The sequence below is a fragment of the Bipolaris victoriae genome (assembly GCF_000527765.1).
Source record: "Bipolaris victoriae FI3 unplaced genomic scaffold scaffold_11, whole genome shotgun sequence".
Taxonomy (NCBI): domain Eukaryota; kingdom Fungi; phylum Ascomycota; class Dothideomycetes; order Pleosporales; family Pleosporaceae; genus Bipolaris; species Bipolaris victoriae.
This window is the reverse complement of record NW_014575381.1, coordinates 83,229-107,788: the sequence shown is the minus strand read 5'-3', so window position 1 is coordinate 107,788 and position 24,560 is coordinate 83,229. Positions and strand designations below refer to the sequence as shown.

Below are 24,560 nucleotides of genomic sequence, written 5' to 3'. Positions count from 1 at the left end.
CTTCTCCCATCTTCCTCTCTTTTCCTCCCCTCTCACAGACTGAATTGCTGCCAAAATGACGACAAGATACCGTGTAGAATGTAAGTGCTGACCCTTTTTGCCGCTATGGCTACAACCAGTATGCTGACATGATGCTCTCTGACTTGTAGATGCTCTCAAGGTGTGTGCAACGTGATTAACTGAGCATTTGGTTGTACACCGCTAATACATCTGGAAGACTCATCGAAGAGATCAGCTTGTGAGCATCACTCAATTTCTACTCCCTGCTTAGGCTAACCATGCTATCAGATTGAATGGATCAAGGTAACACCCATTGTGCCTCTAAAATCACATTGGCCGGTTTCTCATAGATTTTCAGGGTCTATTAGCTGTCCCGTTTGTGTTGCACTCGCATCCTACAGCCGTGTTTGAGCCCAATGGCGAATCGGTCGAGCAGCAGGCCAACATTGCCCAGCGGCGGTATGCTGAGATTATGCGTGATGTAGAAGAGATAATCAACGATCACAGTGAGTAACTGAAGCACGGGGATTCTCCCAAGCATGATCCAAATCGTTGTGTATTGACACCATACAGTTCAGCACCAGAAAGATGGCAAACCAGACCGGTCAAAGCTGAAGCTGTTGGTACCGTCAGTAGCAAACTTCTTCACACCACTAGCACTACATGATGCATTCATATGGCAAGACCAGCGGCGTTTCATTAGCCACCGGCGTTTTGTGCCTCCTTCTTTTAATGACGTTCGTCTGGTTCTCAACACAGCCCAGGTAATGAGTCTGGTCCGCAATGGCCCATTGGAACTCGTGACTTTTGACGGAGATGTGACGCTCTATGACGACGGAAAAAATCTTGAGCCCGACAATCCAATCATCCCAAAGATACTGGGACTGATGCGGCGTGGATCTAAGATTGGCATTGTCACGGCTGCCGGATACACTGAGGCAAAGCCATACTACGGAAGACTTCACGGCCTGCTCGATGCCATCCAGGCCTCTGATCTGCCTCGAGAGGCTCGTCAGAACTTGCTCATCATGGGAGGCGAGAGCAACTTTTGTTTCAAGTTTGACGAAAACAGCCCAGTGCTGTTGCGGCTAGTACCGCGAGCAGAGTGGCTGTTGGAAGAGATGCTGCTATGGCATGAGACGGACATCAAAGACCTCCTGGACCTGGCAGAGGCCTCGCTGAGGGACACGATTCGGAACTTCCGGATGGAGGCCAATGTGGTGCGCAAGGAGAGGGCAGTAGGCATTGTGCCCAAGCCTGGATATAAGTTTTGCCGTGAAACGCTAGAAGAGACAGTGTTGATTATTCAAAAGATTTTGGTATGTGCGTCGGAGATGGGGGCAGAGGACTGTGCTGACACTAGTAGGAAATTTCTGAGGTTGGCCAACGGCTGCCGTTTTGCGCGTTCAATGGTGAGTTGCAAGGCGGGACCCTGGGTAATATGAGGTGAAGATATATGTGTACTGACACGAAAGCAGGCGGAAACGACGTGTTTGTTGACATTGGGGACAAATCATGGGGAGTGCTGGCGTGTCAGCGCATCTTTGGGGGAATTGCAGGCAGCAAGACACTGCATGTGGGCGACCAGTTTCTTAGTGCGGGAGCAAATGATTTCAAGGCGCGATTGGCGTGCACTACAGCATGGATTGCCAACCCGCTAGAGACGTGCCAGTTGCTGGATGAGATTGCGGAGCTGGACGAGATTCACCAGCGCAAGACGCGGTGAACGGGGAGGGAGGGTAATGAGGGAGTTGTGTGTAGTATGTAGTACATATGTATGTAGTGTATGTATGTATGTGTGTATGTATGGATACGGAAACACCGAAGAAGGCATGCAAGGGGCGGCAGGGCGATTACATCAGCATGTCGGCAGCCGGCCAATCAGGGGGTAGGGTGAAGCAATGGACATGTCAGCGGAAGAGGGTGGTGTAGGCTGGAGGGGCGACTGTCAACAAAACACAGAGTTATCCGACATGCGCCGGGTCTGGAGACGCAGTGGTGCAGTATGAGTCTGGATGGTTGTATGGATGTCGACGTCGTGATCCGTGGGCGGGTGTGGGCGAGGGCGGCGCTGAGTGGCGAGTGGCTGGTGGCATGGGGCCGGGCAGGCTAGAGAGCGGCGGCGCAGGGCGGGCAGCCATGGCATGCCAGGTACGTGGGCTTGGGCTGCATATCCTCTGCCGGCGCGGGTTTTATGCATGTGCCTATGTACTGTAGCGACCGTCTATGTACACATCGAGTATGTACGATTGCTGTATGTTTCCATGTCGTCGCCGTTGCGGATTGCGCACTTGGGCCGGCCACGCATCGGCGCCCTGTCCATACGCCATCGTCCACTACCCTTCGCCTCGCTGCGCCTCGTCTCGCCTTGCCTTGCCGCGCTCGCTCGGTTGCGTGTCTTGCGTCTTGCGTCTTGCGTCTTCCGTCGTGTTGCAACTTGTGCCAACACCCCCGGTCCCTGCTACCCACTTCTCGACCCCCCGGCCGTGGAGACCCCCGTCACGTTCCTCCGCTTCATCAGCCCGACGCACCTCCTGAAGCTTCCACCCACCTGCGGCCTCTTGCTATAGTACTTGTTGCTATTCACCCGCTGCTGCCACGCCAACCACAGCATCTCCACTGCCGCCCTAGCAGACTTCTCTCTGCTTCCAACCTCACCCCAACATCACTCCCCGCCTGGTCCACGCGCCTGCCTCTGCCAGCCATGTCGTCGACAAAGTTCCAGTACAAGCCATTGACGCTGACGCCCATCAACTTTTCCCTCACAGAGGGCACCTCGATACCCGCGCCGCTCGACAGTCCTCCCGACTCGCCTCGCCCTCCCACACCGGGCAAGGGACCGCTCTCCTCCCATCCTACCCCCAAGTCGCCCGCCTCGCCACCCCAGAGAGAGTCGCCTCCTCCAGAAAAGCCGTCCGACAACGCGACTCTCGATTCATACCCGCGAGAGAGCCGCACCAGCGATGGAGCAAGCACCGTGTCCCCCACGAGTCCCTCGAGCAAACGTCCTACGTCTGTGCGCAAGTTTCTCGGCATTCGCACCCTCTCCTCCTCCGACAGCCTCAAGTCTGACCGGCCGGGCTCTCCCGCGACCATCACCAGCCAGGCGCCCAGTCTGAACAGGAGGAAGAGTGGCAGCTGGTTCGGTAAGAGGAAAACTTTTATCGCCGGCCCCGTCCCAGAGGGCCACGTCGACACGCCCACCTACGCAAACACTCGCACCGTATCGCAGCCCCAGCCTGTCCAAGCTCCGGAACAAAAGGGCCCTCCGGCCCCAGCTCTACCTGGTCTGAGCTCTTTTGGCCTCAATGAGGATGCGCTGAGTCTGAGCGCCGATGATCTATTCAAGGATATTGGGAAGCACGACGAACCTATCCAGCCCAAGAACAACTACTCCAACTCGGACAACAAATCAAAGTCGACACGATGGGAGCTATGAAAACAAGAATCCTATTAATAACAAGCATACTCACATGCACCACTTGTGGTGCGAGATATGCAAGACACCAAAGGGGACGAGGAGGAGGACATTCATGTTCATGACAGCATCTTCTAACGGCATCTCAGACTTCTTCCTAACGCCCTTTACTTTTTTCCTCTGTTTTTTTTTGTTTATCACATATACACCCTTTTTTTTCTTTGATGACACCAGAGGCCGCAGGTTTGGGAGTTTTTTGTTTCTTCTTTGATTCAGGAAAATCTGTGCCATCAGTCTCCTTGCTCTTGTCTATTCTCCGTTCTTTTTTCCATTATTACCCCCCATCTGCATTGTGTGCCGATACTACGCACACAATGCATTTTACAACCAAACGATACCCCCCAGTCGAGAACCAGTATGGTAATGGAGAGAGAGAGAAAAGGCACGCAGAGCGGAGCAAACTTTGTTGGGGCCCGAGAGGCTGAAGGAGAGGAGAGTGATGAAGATGAAGAAGGAATATACCTTCATTGACGACTGGGAGGAACAAAGTTACTTTATTCCATACCAATACTATTCTTCACGCCAGCCTCGCTTGGCTTATTTTTTATCCGTCTGTTTTTTTGTTTCCGAAATACAACCTCGCTAGTCTATTCCAGTATGATTGCCAAATGGAGAATCATCGATCTCCAATAACTATATCATTTCCTTTTCCTTTCCAAACAGTCGACCCAGATCACTCCACCGGAACAAAATCCAAGGAAATTATAATTGCTTTTTCTACCCCTCCACCCACTACTCCGTCCCGCACCGCAAACGGTCCGCTAGCAGCCAACACCCTAATTATTCCTTTTTTTCTCTCCCTTTCCCAATTTATCCGAATCTTAATCCACTCTTCCCGTCCCTTCCCGCCTCTCCCCCTCGCACTCATTCACTTCCGTCCCCCAATATCCGATAAAGCAACGTCTACTTACCACCTTTCCTTTTACTTATTTCTCTTTTCCCCTGATCTCTCACTCCATTCTTCCCACCGGACCCCGCGGTTTGTTCGCGGAAAAACCTTATCCGATGTAGCTGGCGGAATAAGGGGTTTTTTGTTTTTTACTTGCTGTATTCCGCGGCGTGGGAGGGGAGTGGCGTGGTGTTGTGTTGTGGCGCGGCGCGGCGCGACGGACTAAAAGCGCTAATTAAGTCCTTCACACATATAACCCCTGTATAGACTCAGACTTTGGCAACTCATCAACCCTGGTAGATGAGAGATAACGAGTATTGCGAATATTTTTTTTGTTTCAAAACACGTTATCGTTCTTTGATATCTTGGTACAGTACTGTTGATAGACTCAAGTCGGATATCGGAATAATTAATGTCGATAAGAATTGATCAGACTAAATACCATGACATTCGCTCTGAGATCAACCATCACCATACCTAGCAACACAATGACCAAAGAACAATAAATAGAACATCATAACTTTCCACAGCAGCTCACCTTTCACAGCTATGCCTAAAAATAAATAAAAGGTTATTCTTCCTGCGCTAGCCCTAAATCAGCAACAAAAAACTGTATGTACATATACTTTGATTCAAACTTCATAAAAAAAAACGAAATTACCAAACCCAACCAAACTCAAACATAACAACACGGCACCGAGTGCAAAAACAACGGGATACGATCAAAAAGATGCCCACTCGCGGAATCGAACCGCGGATCTTCGCATTTCATACAATATGATACGAGTGCGACGCTGTACCACTAAGCCAAGCGGGCTAGTACTTTGATGGCAAATTTCCTACGGGGCGCATCTATAAAGCCAATAGTTGAAATGAAAAAAAGAGAGCTGGAATCGAGGGGAACCACACGCTGACGGCACGGAGATAGAAGGGGATGATGCAGGTGCGTTGGCCCGAGGGTGGGGCGCTGACGGCGACCCCGCAATCGTCTGGTAGCGAAGGGGGGTTGGCGGCCTTGGGGTATGCAAGGACTGGAATAACCGAGTTGGGAAGGGATTGTGATGCAAAGGAACGAATGTGTGGAAAAACAGGTATGCGCAGCAACCATAGCAATATCGTGACAACCCTTTGCTTTAATAAGGACTTGTGTCGAAAGATGAATCATCAACACCATCCCCCAAAACATGAAGGCACTCCGAATTTCACAGTACCAAAGATATCTCCAGAAATTCCAAGCATACAAACACGTCAATGTCATTGTATCCTACAGAAGAAGAAAGTACGAACGAGATACATAATCGCCAAAATATGCACAGCGCCTATGCCGCTACTTTTTGTGTCTTGCCACCAATCAACGCCAGAATATTACTGAAAAGGCCTTGTGGAGGCGGGGGTACGGAGCCATCATGCAGCACGTTTTGTAGGTCCTGCATGTTGAATACATGTTCGTCTTGATCAATGTCCTGAGTGAGATCCTCCGACACCAAAAGGTTGGCTAGGGGTCGCTCGGGCTCATCGTCTTCCATGTCAATCTCATCTGGGTGGGTGATGCGGTGCGCCTCGAGCTGCTCTTCAGGTGGCGGAGTAAGAAGTTGCAGAGGGCCTGCACTTGGGCTGATTGACCTGAGGCAGGAGCGTGAGTCGAGGACAATGTAGCCGCTCTCGCTTCTTCGAGATGCAAGAGCTAGATTCATAGGCGACAAGGTCTCCCTCCACAGTGCTTTGTGATGCTCTGGGCTATAGATCAAGACCTTGGACGATGCCTTTTTGGTCTTCGAACCGTGTAGCTCACTCTTTTCCAGTCGAGGTAGTGCTACAGCAAATGTACTGTCCATCTCATTCGTCGCAAGTCGGACCAGTGGCACGCGCTCCAGGCGGTTAAGGCCGGGGGTCTCGATGGAGACGCTGTATACAAGCTGGTCGGCGACCATGTCCCATACGGTAATGGCATCTGCGACTACTACCAAGTACTGTCCGACGAATCCAAGACCGGACAAAGCAGTCACATCGATCTCTGTCAGTGATCGTCGAATGGTTCCGCTGCTGGTGTCAATCAAATGTGTTACTCCCGCATCCTCTTCGAAATTCCAAGAAACAGACATGGCAAGAACAGAGCCATCTGCGGAAAAGGCTAACCGCGAGGTGCGTGGGGGCAAGGATTGCTGCGATCCTTCGGTAATATCAAGCTTGTCACTGATCTCAATTGCATGGTCGAGTGACCAGGTAATCAGACCTTCTTGATGAGCCCCGCGAACGATAACGCCATCGCGTAATCGCGTTTTCGGCTTCCAGGTCCTTACAACATGATCCTCGCCCACAGTCGCAAAGCCAGCACCAGTAGGGTCAGCAACAAGATCATAAACACGGCCATTGCCACATCTGTCCTCGAAGAAATGCGGTGCGTCGATTCGAGTTTCCAACTTCCATTGTCCACTGCTGTTGTCGCGTCGCCAGATCTTCAGGTATACCTCTCGGCGGTTCAGGCGCTCCTGCTCATTGAACTCAGGGATGCCTTCATTGAGGTAACGAGTGTCCGATTTTGGTGGAAGCCATTCATCAACTGTCGCAAGCCATTCTCCGTCGTGGCTGATTTGAATGTGTGTAACGTTGGGCTCTTCGATCCGGCCGCCGTCTGGAGCAACATTAGGCTCTGTTGCATTGTTGCGTGTCAATGCCTGTCGGCTCTTGGCACGCTGGTTCGCAAGATCAAACGTCTGTAGGTATGGCTCTGGTTTCAAGCCTCCCTTCTTTTGACGGGGCTGTGACGAAGGCACTGCAAATGATACTTCGTTGGGGTTTGTGGGATCTACAGTCATAGGTACTGCCTCGAAGATGCCAAGGTACATGTTGCCAGATTTGGTCTCTTTTGGCATTTGCTCAGTGTCGATTCTTCGTGACTGGATGCCAACAATGTTGGTGCGTGCCTCGAGCTCGGTCGTGGACAGAACAATGACCGAGTTGTTAGCAAGTGTCAGAGCATAAGCAGAACCCGTGGGTGAGACTACGATGTTTTCAATGGCTGCCGACAAGTGAGGTAGGTGTTGTGGTAGTCCTGTAGCAAGCTGCCAAATCGTGAGGACAGTCTCATCGCCACCAGAAACAATGTAATTGCCTTGTCATGTTAGTAATCGTACAGATCCCTAGAATATGAGCACACTCACCATCTAATGACCACTTGACGGATCCCACCGCGTCTCGGTGCCAGTGTAGGCGCTTAGGCCTGAGACTCTCAGCAGTATCTGTTCTCTCCTTTTTGCCCTTCTGACTGCTTTCAATTGCAGCAAATGAGGCCAATATGTCCTCGAACAAGAGGATGAGGCCCGTCTCCTCGCCAACGGCAACATCAAGGATATCCCTTTGATCTTGTGCACCCTTCTTTCCGTTGCTGGCTTCCTGCTTCTCGCGATGGTAAATGTGGAAGGTTCTGATGTGCTTTGAGAACTTCAGCTCGCGCCAGACGTATTCAAATTCGTGAAGCGCTGTTTTGGTGATCTTAACACGCTTCCCAACAATGAGTGAATCGGCAGTTGCAACAATGACGTATTTGCCTTGTAGGAGAACTTGAATATCGCGGATTGCAGAGCTTGTGTTGAGTATCTGTTTGAGCTCCGACTTGGATTCGCCAGCTGAAATTTGGCGGTTGGTGCGAAGAGAGCGGAGAGTAAGGCTATGACCATCTTCGGCGTCATGGCAGTACACGAGATCTTGATCAGACTCGGGCTGTGTGACAACAGCCATGTTCTGGACCGTAGTACCAATCTCCCATCGCCCGGTCTTTTTACCCGTTACCCAGTCCCACAACATGATTTCTCCAGATGAGTAAGCGGCATAGATTAGGTGTGGCGCTACAGTCGAAAGAGCGTATGCTGTGAGTAATCCAGTATCGTTATCCAAGAGCTCGTTGACAAGTAAAGATGTATCCGTGGCATAGACACACAGCGACTTGAGATTCGCAACGATTAGGTATTTCTCATCTTTAGAGAATACTGGGTCCGCAGGCAAATACCATCCTCCTTGAGCAGGGGACACAACCCAAGTTCCCGACTTTTTGTTCTTCTTCTTCTTGACCAGTTCCAATGTGTGGGTCGTGCCAAGGTCATTGCGCTCTGCTTTATTCTTCTCTTTTCTCTCCTTCTTCGCCTTCTTTCGTGCTGCCTTGTCCACCACATTGGCTACTCCGTTTGGCTTTTCTTCCTCAGCTTGCGCCACTTCATCGGCGATTCCGTTGACTGTTACGCCGACAGCTTGTGCCTCATCATCGTCTACCGATCCGTTCTGCTGTGCTTGCGGCTTCTTAGCCTTCTGCGCACTTGTGGGGGTACCATTGGTCGCATCTTTGTCTACGCCATTTGTATGTGGCGCCGATTTCGATTGCTTCTTTGGAGTAGTCGTCGTAGTAGATTTGGGGGTCGAATCAGTCGCAGAGATTGTAGGTTCGCCGTTGCGACCGTCCTTGAGCGCCGCCGCGGCCTCTTCTTTCCTCTGCTTCTTGGCCTTCTTCTGCGCTGCAGCTTCCTCTCTCTTCCTTTTTAGTTGGGGAGTTGCGTCCGCCATGGTAGCTGCTCCTAGGAGTAAGCTTGGTGTAAAAATTTACAATGGGTGACGATTGTCGTAATGGTCGTGCACTGAATGTATCTTGAGAATCTTTTTTGATGGAGCTGGCCCGAGCTTTTCACCGCCCGCGTTCTTAGCGCGCCGCCCGCAACTTTCTTTGAGACGGCATCGCGAACGCTGCGCACTACCCACCACAAGTTTACTACGTTTTTACGTTAACCCAAGACTGCAATACCGCGATCGCGATACTTCGCTCGACTTGTAAAATACTCAAAACTTGAAAATGATTGTCCCGATCCGTTGCTTTTCTTGTGGCAAGGTACCATGACCACCACTCAAGCTCATGCGCGCATACACTGATCCGATGTTAGGTCACCGGCGACCTGTGGGAGAAATACATGGCACTTCTCAGTGATGGCATGGAGGAAGCGTAAGTGCCCCACCTTACCTCGACCCTCCTACCGACCTCCTACACCCTATCCATAATACCTTGGGGTAGGACGATGCTTTTACCCCAAGTCTACACACGCGAACCCCGAGGCCCTTGTTATATATACTCTGCTGATATGCATATTCTTCCAGTGAAGCACTCGATAGCGTCGGTCTTCAGCGCTACTGCTGCCGCCGCATGATTCTCACTCACGTCGATCTGATTGAGAAGCTCCTGAAGTACGTCCCTCTTTCTGAGCGCGCCGACCTGGCTCGGGAGACTAGTCGCCGCGATCTCGAGAGTCAATGGTTTTGATTGCGTCCCGGATGGAGGCTAACAGTATTCACAGGTACAACGCCAGCGAACGAGAACAAGCCCGCGCGGCCCGCCGATAGTCGACAGACGATTTGAACGAACTGTTTGGAGTTTGGGACAGACATGCATTTACATGGTACGGCGTTTTTAGGGCGAAAGATATTGGTTTGCACCGACAGGCTTTACAAAAGCATCGCTCAAAACTTGAAGGACATGAACCGTAAGATGGACGCGAGATTTGTGTTGAGCCCGTTATATGCTCAATTTAATTCCTGCAATTTGGCATCGTAGCGGCATCATCGGACATTTGATCTTTCGAAGACAACCCTGTGCAAGCAGTTTCGTGGGCTTTCATTCAAATCTGTTTTCCTTGGAGACATTGCGGATAAAGGCGGAACACGTGCATGACAGGGAGAATAGCGATAATCACAAGATTCGTTGCGTATGGAACTATCTAAATCACCCTCTAAATCGACCTTCATCACTCATCACACTTACCTCCATCCCCACCCCAATGTTCCTCAACCCATTCCGTCATGATATCCGTAAAGCTCTTCCCATCATCATATTCCAACGTATCATCCACACTATGCTTCTCACCTAAATATTCCAGCGCCAACAAAACCCACTTCTCAATGAACTGATTATACATGAGATCCACAGTCTCAGCCTCCTGATCGTTGCTGCTCGCAGGATCGAATCCAACAGCTGATTGGATACAGTTTGGTACATTGTAAAAGGCAATCGGCTCGTGGATTGTGTCATCGCCATCTGTACCAGCGTCATCTTTTGTCGTGTAACCTGGGAAGGGCTTTGGTTCGTCTTCGCTGGTACTGCTGAGAGGTGCCTGGCCGTGCTCGGGTTTCGCAAAAGCAGTCTCAAGTACCTGAAGCATGTGTGGCCTAGACTTTGCTGCGAAGGCTTCTGGAGGTTGGAGGAATGCTCTGCTTTCCATCATTTCTAATAGGATCGGTCCCTCGTTGTTGAGAAGTTTTATTACTTGGCTTGCTGCTTTGTATGGTACATCTTTGATGTATCGGATTGCGCTAGTAAACGGCGAGACGAGGAATTTGGTATCTTTGGTGAAGGGCCCCTTGAAAATGTCGAAGCGGATGGCGCCCGTGTTTGTGAGAACCAGTGCTTTGCCCCCGTCGCGGATGCGGTCGGATTTCTCGATTGACTGGGGTAAGAGCTGTTCCTCGATCCAGGTAAAGATACTCTCATTGTGGGGGTATGGTCTTCGACTGATCCATAGATCCTGTGGTGCGCAACCGTATACCTTGCCGAGGCCGAGAGATTCTCTGGCATCGCCAATGGCTTCTGATACTTTCTTGCCGTGCTCGGTCGGGAAAGTCTGATCATCCTTTCCAGTATGGTGGTGCATGGAGAATAGGTTGTTGTCAATATAGCGACGAGAAAAGGTGAGCGCTGAGCTTTGAGGCACAGGTGCTGCGTCTTTTGTCCCTCCAGTGCTGAGTCCAGCAATAGACATGAATCCGATGGTTTCCATGTACCGACCGCTCTCGAGAGCTACCGACTTACTGTCGAAGATCTTGTAGTCACGGATATGGGTATGTCCTCCAAAGAACTGAATGGGAGTGTCCCAGTGCAAAGCACGAATAGTAGAGAACAGCAGCGCATACTCTGTGGAGCGGATATCAACATGACCAAATACGAGAATAAGATCGACGTCTTGATCCTTGAGAGCCTCCGTAAACCATTCTTCTTTCACAGTGTCCTCAACTCTTTGCACGACGCTGTTGTTGGCATTGCCTGTAAAATCAAATAAAAAGCCAAAGGCCAGGATGCGGATCCCTTGATTCTTGGTGGTGAATTTCTTGAATCTTTGGGCAAGAGGCTCCAATTTTCCGGTTTTTGGATTGTAAATATCGAGGTTCGAAGCTATATAATTACCCTTGAAGTCGGGAACAGTGTGGAAGAATTCCCCTTCAGCGGTATTAGCTTTGTAAAGCTCATGGTTGCCAGAGCAAATAAGGTCGATTTTTTGCTCCTTGGCAATCTCATAGGTGAACTTTCCCCGAGGTTTTGAGGAGTCGTAGATTGCATTGCCTAGAATGGTAAAGAGGCGAGGTCAGTGTTTGTGTCATAAGTATTGAGTTCATTTAAATTTACCCTCTACTCGGTCTCCGGTATCGACGAGCAACAGATCGGATCCATCCGCATCTGCTTTTTCGCGCATGTGTTTAGCAAAGGAGACATAATCACCCCAGTCTGACGAATAGGATGCTCTGATGCACGTTAGAAATCATGTTGTACCACGGGCCATTACAAGTAAACAAGAACTCGCAGTAAGATGGAGTGTTTGTTCCTCGACGAGCCAAGTATGACTTCACCAAGGAGTATCAGGAAGATATCACGTACTCTTGCAGATGACCTCCCCACCAGCCGTGAATGTCGGTGGTGTGCAAGAAGTTGAGTTGGGCCCATGGCAGGTCACGCAGGGGAGCCGCTTTCGGCGGTGGCGCTTCCGGCTGAACGCAAAACGCCCCTTTCAGAACAACAACAAGAATAAAGAACTGGTGAAACATGATGAAGGAGGTGAAGATGTTGTAATATTCACCTCTGTAGTGAATACGCTTGTACCTAGGCAACCATCTAGGTACCAGCGGTGTACGAATATGACGTAAGCAACCGGACGCACGAGACGATCAGAAGGGGATGTAGTGGTGATGGAAGCAGAGCAGTGCGAGATGCTGCGCGCCTCGAGGGTGAACGCGAGCAATGAATGCCGGGCAACCAATCAGGCGGTGAGGTGCGCGGTGAATAGCTGGCGGGCCGTGGCTGCACGTCGGTGGATCCATGTGAAGTCTAGCGCCAACTCTACTAAATAGTTCAACATTTTTCCGTGCTGGACAACACCAACCTCTTCCACCACAGTTTCCAACACAACCTTTTTTACGCGCATCAAGTTTTCTTTGTCGCGCATAATGGCCAGGACAGCTGCATCTCGCGCTACGAGCGCAAAGCCTGCTGAGAAGAAGACCGTCAAGGAAGTCAAAGCCAATGGCACTGGTACGTCACACCACCCATCGCGACTAACGAAGCTCCAACTAACCCAACGCGCAGCCCCACGAAAAGGTGCAAAGAAGAGTGATGACGCGCCCGCCACCAATGGTGTAGCCGAGGAAACCAAAGTCGTTGATGAAAAGACCGAAGAGGTCGAAGCACCAGCTCAAAAGCGTAAGGACGACGCGTCTGAATCAAAGTCATCACTTGCTAAGGATCCTGCAGCTGCTGCACGCGGTCGCGCGAAGAAGACGGAGACTCCTGCGGCTGAGCCTAAAGTCGCGACTAAAAAGACAACAAAGCGCAAGAAAGACGAGGAGAGCGAGCAGGAAGCAGAGGAGGCTCCTGCGCCTGCTGTAAAGAAGGCCAAGGTCAATGGTGCGAAGGCTGCGCCAAAGGCCGCTCCCAAGCCTGCCCCTAAGCCTGCTCCCGAGGCTGCCCCCGAGACCGCGCCCGAGGGCGAACCGGAAGCATCGCCAGAGCCCACGCCCGAAGCTGCCTCCAAGGTCGAGTCCAAGGCCCCAACACCACAGGCTGAGCCCAAGGCCCCGGTCAATCCCGCCCTTGTCCCGAATCCCAAGGGCCCAAGACGCGCAAAGGGAAAGAAGACCGAGATCAATGCCATCCGCTACACTGAGCCTCTCAAGGTTTTTGTATTTGGTGAGGGTGGCTCTGGTGAACTTGGATTCGGGGCAACGAAGAAGGCTATCGACGTCAAGCGACCACGCTTCAACGAAGCCCTGACGAACATGAACGTCGTCAGGATTGCTACTGGCGGTATGCACGTTGTTGCGCTGACAAAGGACAACAAGATTCTGACATGGGGCGTAAACGATAACGGTGCACTTGGACGTGACACATCCAACGCTAACGTCAAGATGCGCGACGTGGGCGCAGATGATTCCGATTCCGATTCAGAAGACGAGACTGGTGGTCTGAATGACGAGGAGGCCACACCGAAGCCTGTTCCCGCGGAGTTTTTTCCCGAAGATACAACATTTGTCGACGTTGCTGCTGGCGACAGCTGCTCTTTTGCGCTGACAACTGAGGGAGCTGTTTATGGTTGGGGTACTTTCCGCAAAAACGAAGGCATTCTTGGTTTTGAGCGTGGCAACCACACTGCTCCGCGTCCTGTCTACCTGGATACCGTCAAGAAGGTTACACAGATTGTTTGCGGTACCAACCATGTCTATGTGCTGGACAAGGACCGACACGTGTATGCTTGGGGCAACGGTCAGCAGAATCAACTCGGTCGTCGCGTGACTGAGCGCAATTTGCACCAAGCTCTGCAACCCAACAGGATCGGCTTTCACGATACTTCGATCAAGAAGCACAGTCAACGAATCGCATACATTGCATCTGGCGACTACCACGGTCTCGCAATTGCAGAAGACGGCCACATCTGGGCATGGGGTGCGAACAATTACTGTGAGACGGGCTACACTGATAACGCTGGTGCAGAGGATGCCAGCGTTCTCCAGCCCAAGATCATACACAGCCTTGAAGGAAAGTCAGTGGAGTCACTAGCCGCAGGTGCGCACCACAACCTTGCCATCACCAAGGATGGACAAGTACTTGTTTGGGGTCGCTGTGACGGTGCGCAGACCGGTCTGCCTCCGTCTGAGCTCGATGCTGAGACAGACGAGGACAAGGTGTTGAAGAACAATGGCAAGGCCAAGATTGTTGTTCAGCCCACGCCTCTTCCCAACCTCAAGAACGTTGTCACTGGTGCATGCGGTCCTGATCACAGCATCGTCATTGACAAGGACGGCAAAGCCTACTCATGGGGCTTCTCGGCCAACTATCAGACGGGCCAGGGCACTGATGACGACATTGAAGTGCCAACCATGATTGATAATACTGCCGTTCGGGAGACGAAGCTGACCTGGGCGGGCTGCGGTGGGCAATACAGCATCCTCGCTAGTAAAAAGGAGTAAAGCGACACGCTTTTGTTCGCCAGCTTGTATCTCTCAACTGTGCCCTCGGGCCTCTGGTTTCTTCTTTCCTCGCTCTTCTCTTGTCAAATTTCTTTGTCTTCTCCCATGGAATCAGGAGTTTCAGAATGGCATTCACGGCGTTTGCGTTTCTTACACGGGCGGGCAGGGCTTTTGCATAGCGGGTTCTTTTTCACTCTTTTTAGGCAAAGGAATTCACGCATCTTTTTTTTCATCTTCTCGCACATGTATCTTCACGGCTGAATGACGGGGCGAAGAGAGAGAGACGCGTACAATGCCGGTAATAGAGAAGCACATGAAAAGAAATAGATTTTTGTTAATTGGCTTGGCCATGTGTTAGTGATTCACTTTGTAATGATTGAATACTACGTCCATCCCATTTCTTCGCACTTTACCTTGTCGCATGGTTAAATATAGTGTGTCAGATATTGTGTGCTTGTTCATTTTCATAGGTATCCAGAATCCAAAATGCAAACCATCCATACATAACCGTACTCATGCATACAAGTTTTATTACAAGCCTACAATCTCCATTGCCTCTATTCCAGCCCCACGCTGTCATGAAGCCGGCGCCGCATCACCCTGTGTCTCCCTCGCGCGTGCAAACGTTCTTTTAACATCCTGATGCTCCACTATACTCTGCCCACCTCCGTTTCCCACCTTGATCAAATTCTGCGCATACGGATGCGCCCTCCCCTCAAAAGTCTTCAGCCGCGCCAGTCTCTCCTTCCGCAGTCTATTCTTGGGCAACATGCCGCTAACCGCCTTCCTCAGGACCTCGCCGCCGCCCCATTTGGCCATGAGTTTATCCATTGAAAGTTCTTTGAGGGAACCGGGCCGGGTGTTGTGGGTGCGGTAGAGTTTCTGGGAGCGCTTTTTGCCCGTGGTGTGGAGCTGGGCGCAGTTTGTGGCGACGACGTAGTCGCCGCAGTCGGTGGAGGGGTCGAAGATGGGTTTGTGCTTGCCCATGAGGGTGAGGGCTATGGCGGAGGCGACGCGGCCGAGGGCGCGTGGGTCGCTGCCGATGTCGAGGTGGTGCCAGGAGCGGGCGTAGGCGAGGCGCGTCTGGGGGATTGTGTTAGCTGTGGTGTAGTGAGGGGGTGTATTGTCTGTGTTAGAGGGGAATTGCTGGAAGGGCCTGGATATGGGCGTGCGGAGGTCCGATGGGGATGTGTACCTTGCCTATGACTTGCGACATTGTGTGGTATGGGGCCAATGGCCAGGGAAACCGACTGCCTTCTGTATTACGACAAGTGGAGAGTCGCCCTAGGACTGTCCAGAAGGCGGTTGGGCGGATGCAATCTCGTGGTCGCAGTGGTAGTCGCTGCACAGTGGAGGTTGATGCCAAGCCGCAATGCTCACAATTTCCAGAACGCAGTCACATGATTGATAAGATCTGCCCACCCCAGCGCCGCATCCATGTCGGGCGGGGGATTCGGGTGTGGATTTCAAAGCGAGTAATAAGTACCAAGGGCGAAGTGGCATGTTTTCACAACTTTGACCATTTCCTCTTGTTCCACAGTCGAGCCTTTGGCATTATTATACCGATTTCACTCTTTTCGCCATGACGGTAACAGCCTTTGAAACGATATTCGCAGTGCCCATGACCTGTCAGTCGTGCATCAACGACATCGAGGGTTCCCTACATCAGTTGAGTGGTACGAGCGCGGACTACCAATGCACGTCATTTTGGCTTCTGACAAGGTGCAGGTATCAACAAAGTGACTGCCAACCTCAAGGAGCAATTAGTATCTGTCGAGGGCACAGCAGCACCGTCGGCCATTGTAGAGGCGATTCAAGCTACTGGGCGTGATGCTGTTCTCCGGGGGTCGGGCAAATCAGACAGTATGTTGGTGTCGTTGACTTGGCACACACGCGTATATAGAGATGCGATACTGACCATGCCACGCAGGTGCAGCGGTATGCATTCTAGAATCACACGCACCACAGGTGGAGAACAAGGTTCGCGGCCTGGTGCGCATGGTGGAAGTTTCTCCTGGTATGACCATTGTGGACTTGAGTATAAGAGGGCTGTCACCTGGAACCTATCATGCCACAGTACGTGAGTCGGGAAACATTTCCGAGGGACCTGAATCGACTGGTGGGATTTGGGAACTTGGTCAGTCACAAAAAGAGACCAAGGCTTGTCGAGGCATCTTTGGAACCGTTCAGGTTGGAAAGGGTGGAGTGGGATCGGTGTTTCTCGACAAGCCCATGCACATCTGGGAAGTGATTGGGCGCAGCATCGTGGTTGCGAAAGAGCAGGACGGCAAGGTATGCGTCACCATGGAGCTGGGCCTTGATCTAATCTAACTTCACAATAGTTTGACAAGAACGACGCAGACACGCTAGTTGGGGTCATTGCACGCAGTGCGGGCGTATGGGATAGTAAGTGCTTCGCCAGCTTTCCCCACGTGTTCTGGGACATCGATCAACTCCAGGTCCCACATACACGCACACGCACACGCACACGCACACGTACACCATTGCTAACGTTGATGTAATTGCAGACGACAAGACGGTGTGTTCGTGTTCTGGCAAGACGGTGTGGCAGGAGCGCGAGGAGCAGCGCGATCGCGGTATGCTCTGATCAGGAAGCAGATAAGTAATACCAAGATAGACCAAGCAATCATAGTGCCGTCCAAGTGCCGCGAGGGTGTGCTGCTAAGATAACACGCGTGCCTTGATGGCGAGGCCGAAACTGCGGGTGCGGGATCGTTGACTCGAGGAGGATTGGAGTTGTTATGCGTTCATGCCTGAGAGGGCCAGGCGAGGGGATGACTGGCTGGCGCAGGTGGCTGTCACGTGGCTGTCTCAGTCGGACCGTGGCCATGTAACAGACCTCAAACGCCACCTCGACGCCCTGGTCAAAGATCAAAGGGGGCTGTTGCAAGGCGGGCGCTGAGCAGCCTCGACTCCAGCCCGCCTCGCGGCCAGGGCGGGTGGACGAGAGCGAACGGAGGCATGGGCAGGGCCAAACCAGCCGTGGTGCCACGGTGGGCTGGCTGACTTGGCCGGGTTGCGGCGTCTTGGACGGCCAGCTCGAAGCGCTGTCCATGTTGCAGGGGTCCAATCACCTCGACGGACGAGGTGCCAGCCAAGCCTTGTGCCTCAAACACGATGGACCTCAGATTTGGTCTCCCCACCTATAGCCCTCGCAGCACAACCGCCCGCCATATGCCCGCCGTCCCCTGTCTCTTCTGCGTGTCGCCATCGAAACCTTCTTCCCTCTCTTCCGGCCCTCCAACTGTGCTCTAATCGTTTGCACCGCTACAATCGTTTATTTCACCGCGAACCGCTCCGAGCTGCATCCAGGCCGTCTCGACCTGCTAATACTTACCACCACCGCACATTCCCTCCCGGAGCAATAATCGTCAGCACCGCGCCACTCAAATAGCCCCGGCGGCTACAACCCTAATCCTCCCGCACCCGACCCCCCCAAGGCTTTTAACCCTCCCGTGTTTGTGTGTGTGTGCAAGAAAGAAAGAAGATACGACCCTCGCAAAGTGGGCTGACAAAGAGAAGAGAGCGGGAGAGTAAGAGTAAGCTGAGGCTTGACGACACCATACTGCCGGGTAAACAAGTGAACACCACTCGTCATGTCTCTGAAACAGGTACGCTCAACAACAGCCCTCACCACCTGCAATTGCTGATAGAAAGGCCAGGAAATCGAAACCTGGGTGGCAGCCCTCGCCAGCTACGACAACAACGAATTCGACGTGGCACTGAAGGTCTTTGAGCAGATCTCCGACACATCCAAGATTCTGTTTAATTGCGGCGTAATCCATGCTACCCTCGGTGAGCACGAGAAGGCGGTAAGTTGAGCGCTACGCTGCGGATGCCATGAGGGGCATACTGACAGACTACCCAGGTCGAATGCTACCAGCGCGCTGTGCGTCTGGACCAGTATCTCGCAGTCGCATACTTCCAGCAGGGTGTGTCCAACTTCCTCATGGGCGACTTTGAGGAGGCCCTTGCCAACTTCAACGACACTCTCTTGTACCTGCGTGGAAACAACAACATCGACTACGAACAGCTGGGCCTAAAGTTCAAGCTCTACTCTTGTGAGGTCTTGTTCAACCGTGGTCTCTGCTACATCTACCTCCAACAGAGGGATGCCGGTCTGCAGGATCTTTCCTTTGCTGCCAAGGAGAAGGTGGTTCCAGACCACGATGTAATTGATGAGGCAATTCGAGAGGAAGCCGAGGTATGTGTGACTCTGCATTTGTACCAATGTGCTACGAACTAACAATGCCCCCTCCAGGGCTACACCGTCTTCTCTATTCCTGTTGGCATCGTCTACCGCCCGAACGAGGCAAAGGTCAAGAACTTGAAGACAAAGGACTACCTTGGAAAGGCCCGCCTTGTTGCCGCATCAGACCGATCCAACGCATTTACCGGCTTTGCTGGTGCTGAGATTAAGAAGGGAGGCCAGGCTGCAAAGGACGACAGAACCGAAGACAAGATTTCCTACGCGGCAACCAACCTTGTCAAGCCAGAGCTCCAAAGCCGAGCACGCCAGCAGTCGGAACCCCCGATGAACCGTAATGTATTCCCACCCACACCGCCACCGGAGGCGGATAGGCGATCTGGTGAAAGGAGATCTGCTGGAGCACGACCTGCAGCTGATCCCAACGCCCCAATGAGCCGCGCACAATCTGTACGAGGTGGCGGGCCCAAGCCCCAGCCTTTGAATCTTGGACGAGCTGCTTTCGACCAGCCAAGCAGCCAAGAGCCGCCCCGCCGCCAGCCAACACAGCGCTCTGCATCGGAGCGACCGCCACCAGCTCGCTCAGAGTCTACACGTGAGCGGGGACAGCGCGATACGCGGGAACGAGACCTTCGTGATCGTGACACACGCGATCGTGAATACAGCAGGCAGCAGCGCCGCCGTGGCTCGGACGAAGACATCATCGATGACTACTACGAGGATGATGGTTATGCACCATCGCGTTCAAGCCGCGGCCAATACTCCCGTACAAAGTCGACCAGAAGACCAGCCTACATTGAAGAGGAGGAGGAAGACGACTACGATGGCAGTGATCTTGACGATGCCGAGTTTGAAATGATGCCCCGCACCAAATCAAGGAGACGATCACCGGCGAGGTCCACCAGATCCGGTGGTAGCAACCGCGGTGCAGGTAGCAAGATCAGAGTGAAGGTTCACTCCACTGACACACGCTACGTCTTCATCAGCTCAGACCAACTCATCAGCGAATTCTGGCAACAAATTCGGGAGAAGTTTGGTGTCCGGAACAAGTTCAAGCTCGAGTTCAAGGACGATGGTGACATGATTACCATGGCTGATCAAGATGATCTGGATATGGCTATCCAGGCGGCGAAGAGCATTGCCAAAAAGGAAGGCTCCGATGTTGCGAAGATGGAGGTAAGTCACTACCAAATACTCACTCTCGAAATGAATAACCATATACTAACTGCATTGCTAGGTTTGGGTTAGAGAAGTATAGACTAAAGATACCCCAGCATCACGCATGTTTACGACACATTTCCCTTTATCATTCTTGTATGCCTTCTTGATAGGATCTGATTGTTGTCATCTTGAGGATGGCCAGGTTTCTCTTGTTGCTGTAATTCTAGCGGGCCTTAATGCCGGGTCTTATTTTCTGGTTTAGATACAGAGACCTCACTTTTTGTATACTCTCACTTTTCTTTCACAGCCGGACTGTTGATCCGAATTTCACCCGCATACACACAGGCAGACGATTTTACTCTGAGAAAAAGTTAGAGATTGTCTGTTTTTTTGTTTGTTTGCGTAGTTACCAATAGAGGGATGATTTTGATCAATGTCTATTCAACTACTCTGTGCTGCATCTGCCTAACTCCCCCATCCAAATGCTTTTCACCTCTCACCCACGGCCCAGTCTACACTTTTCCCACCACTTCGGCCACATTGTCCCAGCCAAGCACCCTCCACCTTTTTCTCCGATACTCGTCCAGAAACGCACCAACTCACACGTCCGCACGTGTACCCACCCCCCAAAAAAAAGATAGAGAGAAAACGCCACCAGCGCTTACGAAACCAACACCATGCCCATATCCTCCCCTTCCGAAAAACCCGACAACCGGGGGTTTGGGAAGCCAGCAAAAAAAACGGCCGAAAAGGAAAGAACAAGAGAGAAAGACATACACACATGAAAAGGCCAAGAAATGTCATTCATCAAGCCGGCTTGTCCTAGCACCTTTTTTCTGTTCCCTGGACATCCCATTGGCGCATGATTGAAGCAGAGAGAGGGGGGGGGGTAGGGGAGCGGAGCGAGGTGTGGGTATCCTTTCGTCCCAAGATACCTTGGCTTGCGGGCCAATCGATCGCGTGGGGTTGGTGAAAGTGAGAATGTGCATTTTTTTTCTTCTTCTTCCATATGTAAGTAGTCAACGATAGGCGGTTAGCAAATGTGATTGTATTTTTTATTTCTTGTTGGTCGACTAGCTTAGCTGGCTTGCGCCGCGGGACCAGCAAAGTGATTGAATGTCATTTGATTGTGAGTGGGAAAATAGGGAGTGAGGGCTTGATTTATTTTTTTTACTACGTAATCGCACGTGTACGCTTTCGATACGTCGTGTACGCGCCCTAGATAAGTTTTTCTAATTGGGAATGGTGCGCTTTGCATGGGAACCTCCAATGAAATGAGAAAAAGAGGCCGTGTGAATTAGATTTGGGAAGGAGGCGCGGCATCGTATCTACCCGTCGTATAGCTTAGCCTCACATTTGTTTTTGTTCTCTCTTAAAAGTTGCTATATGTTCATTTCCCTTTTTGGTTTTCCAGGGACCAAGGCGTAAAGTGAGGTACGCGACGGGTTGCCCAAGAAATGGGACGAGCATCGGCTGAGCCCACCCACTTGACACAGGCACGGCGCATGGGGTGTGGCTGACTTGATGGCCAAGCATGTGTGAGAGACTTGGCAACGTTCGTATTGGGACAGTGGCAGCTTCAAGTGAGGCTGGGTTCTTTGGAACCAAACCCCGAAACACAGGGCCAAGCTTGGAATGTGTCGGGTCGAGGGGGGCTAACGCCAACGTCGAGTCAAGGGGCGAGGGAAAAGTAAACCGTCCGAGTGTCATGTACAAGCTTTCTTTCTTTTCTCCGTGACAACAAGACAGCGCTTGGCATTTGGGGTGAAGCGTGCGGGTGAAGCATGTAGGGTTTCAGCCTCTGCGGCTCTGCGATGGTTGTGACGTAGCGACGAATCGATCGTTGAAAGAGAGAACATCGAATACGAAAGGAAAGGAAGGGGAGAACAGAGGGGTAAGAGGGAGATTATTGTTACATAATGTTACAAAGATGCTTGGAACCGTGTTTGGGTTCACATAATTTTTCCCACCATCGTAATTGTACCTGAACGCCCGTTCCATTGCTCGTCCCTGGGGTAAAATTTGGTATATGTACACAGGCGTAGAGATTCGTTTGACTTTTTCTGATTACAGGCTGTGTCTCCTGCACGCATATCGATATTCAATCCTGGCGTCAGAATATTCAATGGTAGCGCATATGTTGTTTCGTTTTCCGGTATCCGATCGGCTCGTTTACGCAGGCAGGAGGATCTCAGCCCAGCTGCTGTGTAGGAAAGCGACACCAAGCTGCGCAGTCAATTGTCAGCATTGTATCTTCGCGTCGTCGCCCTTCTAAGACTTCTTCATTTGCGCCCCACTGGCTACCCGAACCAAGTCTTTCATGCCTCCTTCTCTATCACCGGGGTTATCTTACAGCGAACATTCCAGCAGCGGCGACAATGCTCCTGTTCTCCTTGCTGGTAAAAGCCGAGATGGTACTGGAGGCGAAGCTGGGCTCTTGGACGGTGCGGCCCTTGCCAGTCATGTACTTGGGAGGCATCGTTGCGGTTGTGTGAAACACTACATCACTGTTAGTCGCTACACTAGAGTTTTTTGGAGTCGCAATTTCATGCCGTGTGATTTGATGTAGGAGGGGTATGTGGGTGGTGCGGTGGATGCGATGCGGCTGCTAATTAGATGAAGTTCGCGATAAGTTTTGGGCATGCGAGAACGTCACTGGCTTGATTTGCTTAGGTAAGATTGTCCCATTCTGCAGGCGCGGGCGTAGCCGACATCACGCAAAAGTGATCACAATTGTAACTGCAAATTCAACCTTGAAAGTAGAATTCTGGCAAATTTGAAGAAGAACTTATCGTCTTGGTGTGGCATGCACTTGCGATCGGGACAGTCAGAAATTCATAAAATTCATTTCAATGGTTTTTCTACTTTTGCTACTCTCCAGTACTATCAGGTATATTGGTATAATGTTCTACTCACTCAAAGTTCGTCCCCTAAAATTATTAAGCGCCAAAGGGTATACAGGAAATCAAAGCGTCGCATTTGGGCAGATGCAACACAGTAATTACAGATGATGTTTACAACTTGGACTTTGTTCCCTTTCGGGTGACAGTGCACTGAATGAGACCATTGGGGTCAGTTTGAGGCGCGAGAACCGTGGCGTCCTTGCCTGTGTTCTTGATGTCCTTGTGCCATGAGAGATCTGAGTATCATGTTAGCAAACTAGAATATGCGAATATGGACTGAATGCACTGACCTATTTCAAAGTAGTGCTTGTTGGGGAGCGAATAGTCCACAGCCTCAACCTCGGGGACAGCTGCCAATATCAAATCGCACATTTTGTACATGGTTGCCTGCACGCTCGCGCTGTCGTCCTCGGCAAACACCTTCATGGTGATATCTCGCGCAGTTCTCCATGCAGCGCCGAAGTCAATCTTGCTAACCTCATCCAAAGTCTTGAACAGCTTCCACTGCCACCCGGCTTCAATCTCGGTGCTCAGGATACGATCCCATGTCTCGGGTAGTCTTGTGTACTCGTCGCGATGGAAACCATGGAATGCTGATCCTGTGCTCTTGAGGACGAGCAGCTTCTCAATCTTGGAGCGGATGGAGACGCCTTCGTTTTCGCGGGTTACGGCCTCGATGACACGCGTCTCTTCGCCGTCGCGGTAGAATGAGTGTGGGTGAGGCTTGCCGTCAACGGACATGCGCGTCCATCGGTGCTGGATGATCTTGACGTGGGCAGCGTGGATGTGAGGGTAGGTCTTGATGAAGTGGTTGCCAATGATGGCGGCGAACTGCTCTGGTGGGTCGATGGGGTGTTGCTTTGCGAGAATGTAGGTGGTCTGCTTCTGCGTGTCGGTCGCGACGACTACCGAGTTGTCTGCCTTGGTGTAGCTGGGGCGCGTCAGTTGGCGTCATGGCGACTTGTGTTAGTATGCTTACGATTGCTCAATGTCTCCCTCGAGCAAGATGCGCACTGTCTGCTCGACAACTGTGTGGATGCCGGTCTTGGGGTCCTTGTCGACCTTGTACAGGCGGACATTATCCTTGCCGTAGCGGGCGTAGCTAAGCTGAGACATTGCGATGATGTGAATTGGATGATGATGTGCAGATGAAGCAGACAGTCACGAAAGGGCGATCAAGATAGATATACCACTGAAAAACGGCAGCTGGACTGGGGACCGGCAAGCGGAGGAGACCGATGTGTATCGGATGGTTTCACGAGCAAGCTATGGACTATCGCGCAGGAAGCGGCGAGAACGCGCTTCGATTCGTTGACATGGCCATCGGCGAGCTCCGGTCGATGGACGAGGCCCTGGATAACGGCGCAGGGCGCGCACGTGACGGGGGGAGAGCCAGGCCCCCGCTTGCCGATGCACAAAGAGGGCAGATTGCACGGCTTTGAGGTGGAGGGGCCTCGTCGGCAGGCTCGACTCGGCACGGCATCAGGCCATGGTCAGTCCAGATCGAGATGATTATAGTTTGTGGCTGCATGACAGGAAGATGTACATACATGGAAATACTGTATGTATACAATATACAATGCAAGCAAGTGTGTGTCTTGAAGTATGTAGTAGTGGAGTAGCAGGGGCAGCCCAGTC

The 24,560-nt window shown here is 51.7% G+C and overlaps 13 protein-coding genes across 13 annotated transcripts; 6 read left to right on the top strand and 7 right to left on the bottom strand.

The window, feature by feature from the left end:
• Positions 1–55: 55 nt before the first annotated feature.
• COCVIDRAFT_23332 (hypothetical protein) lies at positions 56–1,726 on the top strand (the record flags this gene model as incomplete). Its single annotated transcript, XM_014704947.1, has 8 exons — positions 56–80; positions 150–160; positions 218–238; positions 289–303; positions 359–506; positions 574–1,319; positions 1,367–1,412; positions 1,479–1,726. 8 exons carry the CDS (start codon positions 56–58, stop codon positions 1,724–1,726), a joined length of 1,260 nt encoding a protein of 419 aa, XP_014560433.1.
• Positions 1,727–2,704: 978 nt separating this feature from the next.
• Positions 2,705–3,439, top strand: COCVIDRAFT_34423 (hypothetical protein; the record flags this gene model as incomplete). The annotated part of the gene is made up of 1 exon (XM_014705000.1): positions 2,705–3,439. One exon carries the CDS (start codon positions 2,705–2,707, stop codon positions 3,437–3,439), a length of 735 nt encoding a protein of 244 aa, XP_014560486.1.
• Positions 3,440–5,686: 2,247 nt separating this feature from the next.
• On the bottom strand, positions 5,687–8,921 carry COCVIDRAFT_88987 (hypothetical protein; the record flags this gene model as incomplete). The annotated part of the gene is made up of 2 exons (XM_014704999.1): positions 5,687–7,479; positions 7,529–8,921. 2 exons carry the CDS (start codon positions 8,919–8,921, stop codon positions 5,687–5,689), a joined length of 3,186 nt encoding a protein of 1,061 aa, XP_014560485.1.
• Positions 8,922–9,204: 283 nt separating this feature from the next.
• Positions 9,205–9,740, top strand: COCVIDRAFT_62274 (hypothetical protein; the record flags this gene model as incomplete). Its single annotated transcript, XM_014704998.1, has 4 exons — positions 9,205–9,240; positions 9,293–9,351; positions 9,504–9,590; positions 9,701–9,740. Coding segments are annotated over 4 exons (222 nt in total), but the record flags the coding sequence as incomplete, so codon positions are not given.
• A 407-nt stretch (positions 9,741–10,147) lies between these two features.
• On the bottom strand, positions 10,148–12,215 carry COCVIDRAFT_23328 (hypothetical protein; the record flags this gene model as incomplete). The annotated part of the gene is made up of 3 exons (XM_014704946.1): positions 10,148–11,736; positions 11,800–11,915; positions 12,049–12,215. The coding sequence occupies 3 exons, from the start codon at positions 12,213–12,215 to the stop codon at positions 10,148–10,150; spliced, it is 1,872 nt and encodes a 623-aa protein (XP_014560432.1).
• A 399-nt stretch (positions 12,216–12,614) lies between these two features.
• Positions 12,615–14,630, top strand: COCVIDRAFT_23327 (hypothetical protein; the record flags this gene model as incomplete). Its single annotated transcript, XM_014704945.1, has 2 exons — positions 12,615–12,699; positions 12,754–14,630. 2 exons carry the CDS (start codon positions 12,615–12,617, stop codon positions 14,628–14,630), a joined length of 1,962 nt encoding a protein of 653 aa, XP_014560431.1.
• A 576-nt stretch (positions 14,631–15,206) lies between these two features.
• COCVIDRAFT_89286 (hypothetical protein) lies at positions 15,207–15,846 on the bottom strand (the record flags this gene model as incomplete). Its single annotated transcript, XM_014704997.1, has 2 exons — positions 15,207–15,713; positions 15,826–15,846. 2 exons carry the CDS (start codon positions 15,844–15,846, stop codon positions 15,207–15,209), a joined length of 528 nt encoding a protein of 175 aa, XP_014560483.1.
• A 366-nt stretch (positions 15,847–16,212) lies between these two features.
• Positions 16,213–17,238, top strand: COCVIDRAFT_34417 (hypothetical protein; the record flags this gene model as incomplete). Its single annotated transcript, XM_014704996.1, has 5 exons — positions 16,213–16,306; positions 16,359–16,493; positions 16,561–16,922; positions 16,973–17,036; positions 17,159–17,238. The coding sequence occupies 5 exons, from the start codon at positions 16,213–16,215 to the stop codon at positions 17,236–17,238; spliced, it is 735 nt and encodes a 244-aa protein (XP_014560482.1).
• A 1,009-nt stretch (positions 17,239–18,247) lies between these two features.
• COCVIDRAFT_34416 (hypothetical protein) lies at positions 18,248–20,116 on the top strand (the record flags this gene model as incomplete). The annotated part of the gene is made up of 5 exons (XM_014704995.1): positions 18,248–18,262; positions 18,314–18,463; positions 18,520–18,855; positions 18,913–20,034; positions 20,096–20,116. The coding sequence occupies 5 exons, from the start codon at positions 18,248–18,250 to the stop codon at positions 20,114–20,116; spliced, it is 1,644 nt and encodes a 547-aa protein (XP_014560481.1).
• A 564-nt stretch (positions 20,117–20,680) lies between these two features.
• Positions 20,681–21,052, bottom strand: COCVIDRAFT_89208 (hypothetical protein; the record flags this gene model as incomplete). Its single annotated transcript, XM_014704994.1, has 1 exon — positions 20,681–21,052. A coding segment is annotated over one exon (372 nt), but the record flags the coding sequence as incomplete, so codon positions are not given.
• Positions 21,053–21,369: 317 nt separating this feature from the next.
• On the bottom strand, positions 21,370–21,729 carry COCVIDRAFT_89248 (hypothetical protein; the record flags this gene model as incomplete). Its single annotated transcript, XM_014704993.1, has 1 exon — positions 21,370–21,729. The coding sequence occupies one exon, from the start codon at positions 21,727–21,729 to the stop codon at positions 21,370–21,372; it is 360 nt and encodes a 119-aa protein (XP_014560479.1).
• A 462-nt stretch (positions 21,730–22,191) lies between these two features.
• Positions 22,192–22,498, bottom strand: COCVIDRAFT_23323 (hypothetical protein; the record flags this gene model as incomplete). The annotated part of the gene is made up of 2 exons (XM_014704944.1): positions 22,192–22,245; positions 22,373–22,498. 2 exons carry the CDS (start codon positions 22,496–22,498, stop codon positions 22,192–22,194), a joined length of 180 nt encoding a protein of 59 aa, XP_014560430.1.
• A 535-nt stretch (positions 22,499–23,033) lies between these two features.
• On the bottom strand, positions 23,034–24,038 carry COCVIDRAFT_34414 (hypothetical protein; the record flags this gene model as incomplete). The annotated part of the gene is made up of 3 exons (XM_014704992.1): positions 23,034–23,158; positions 23,213–23,853; positions 23,902–24,038. The coding sequence occupies 3 exons, from the start codon at positions 24,036–24,038 to the stop codon at positions 23,034–23,036; spliced, it is 903 nt and encodes a 300-aa protein (XP_014560478.1).
• Positions 24,039–24,560: the final 522 nt, after the last annotated feature.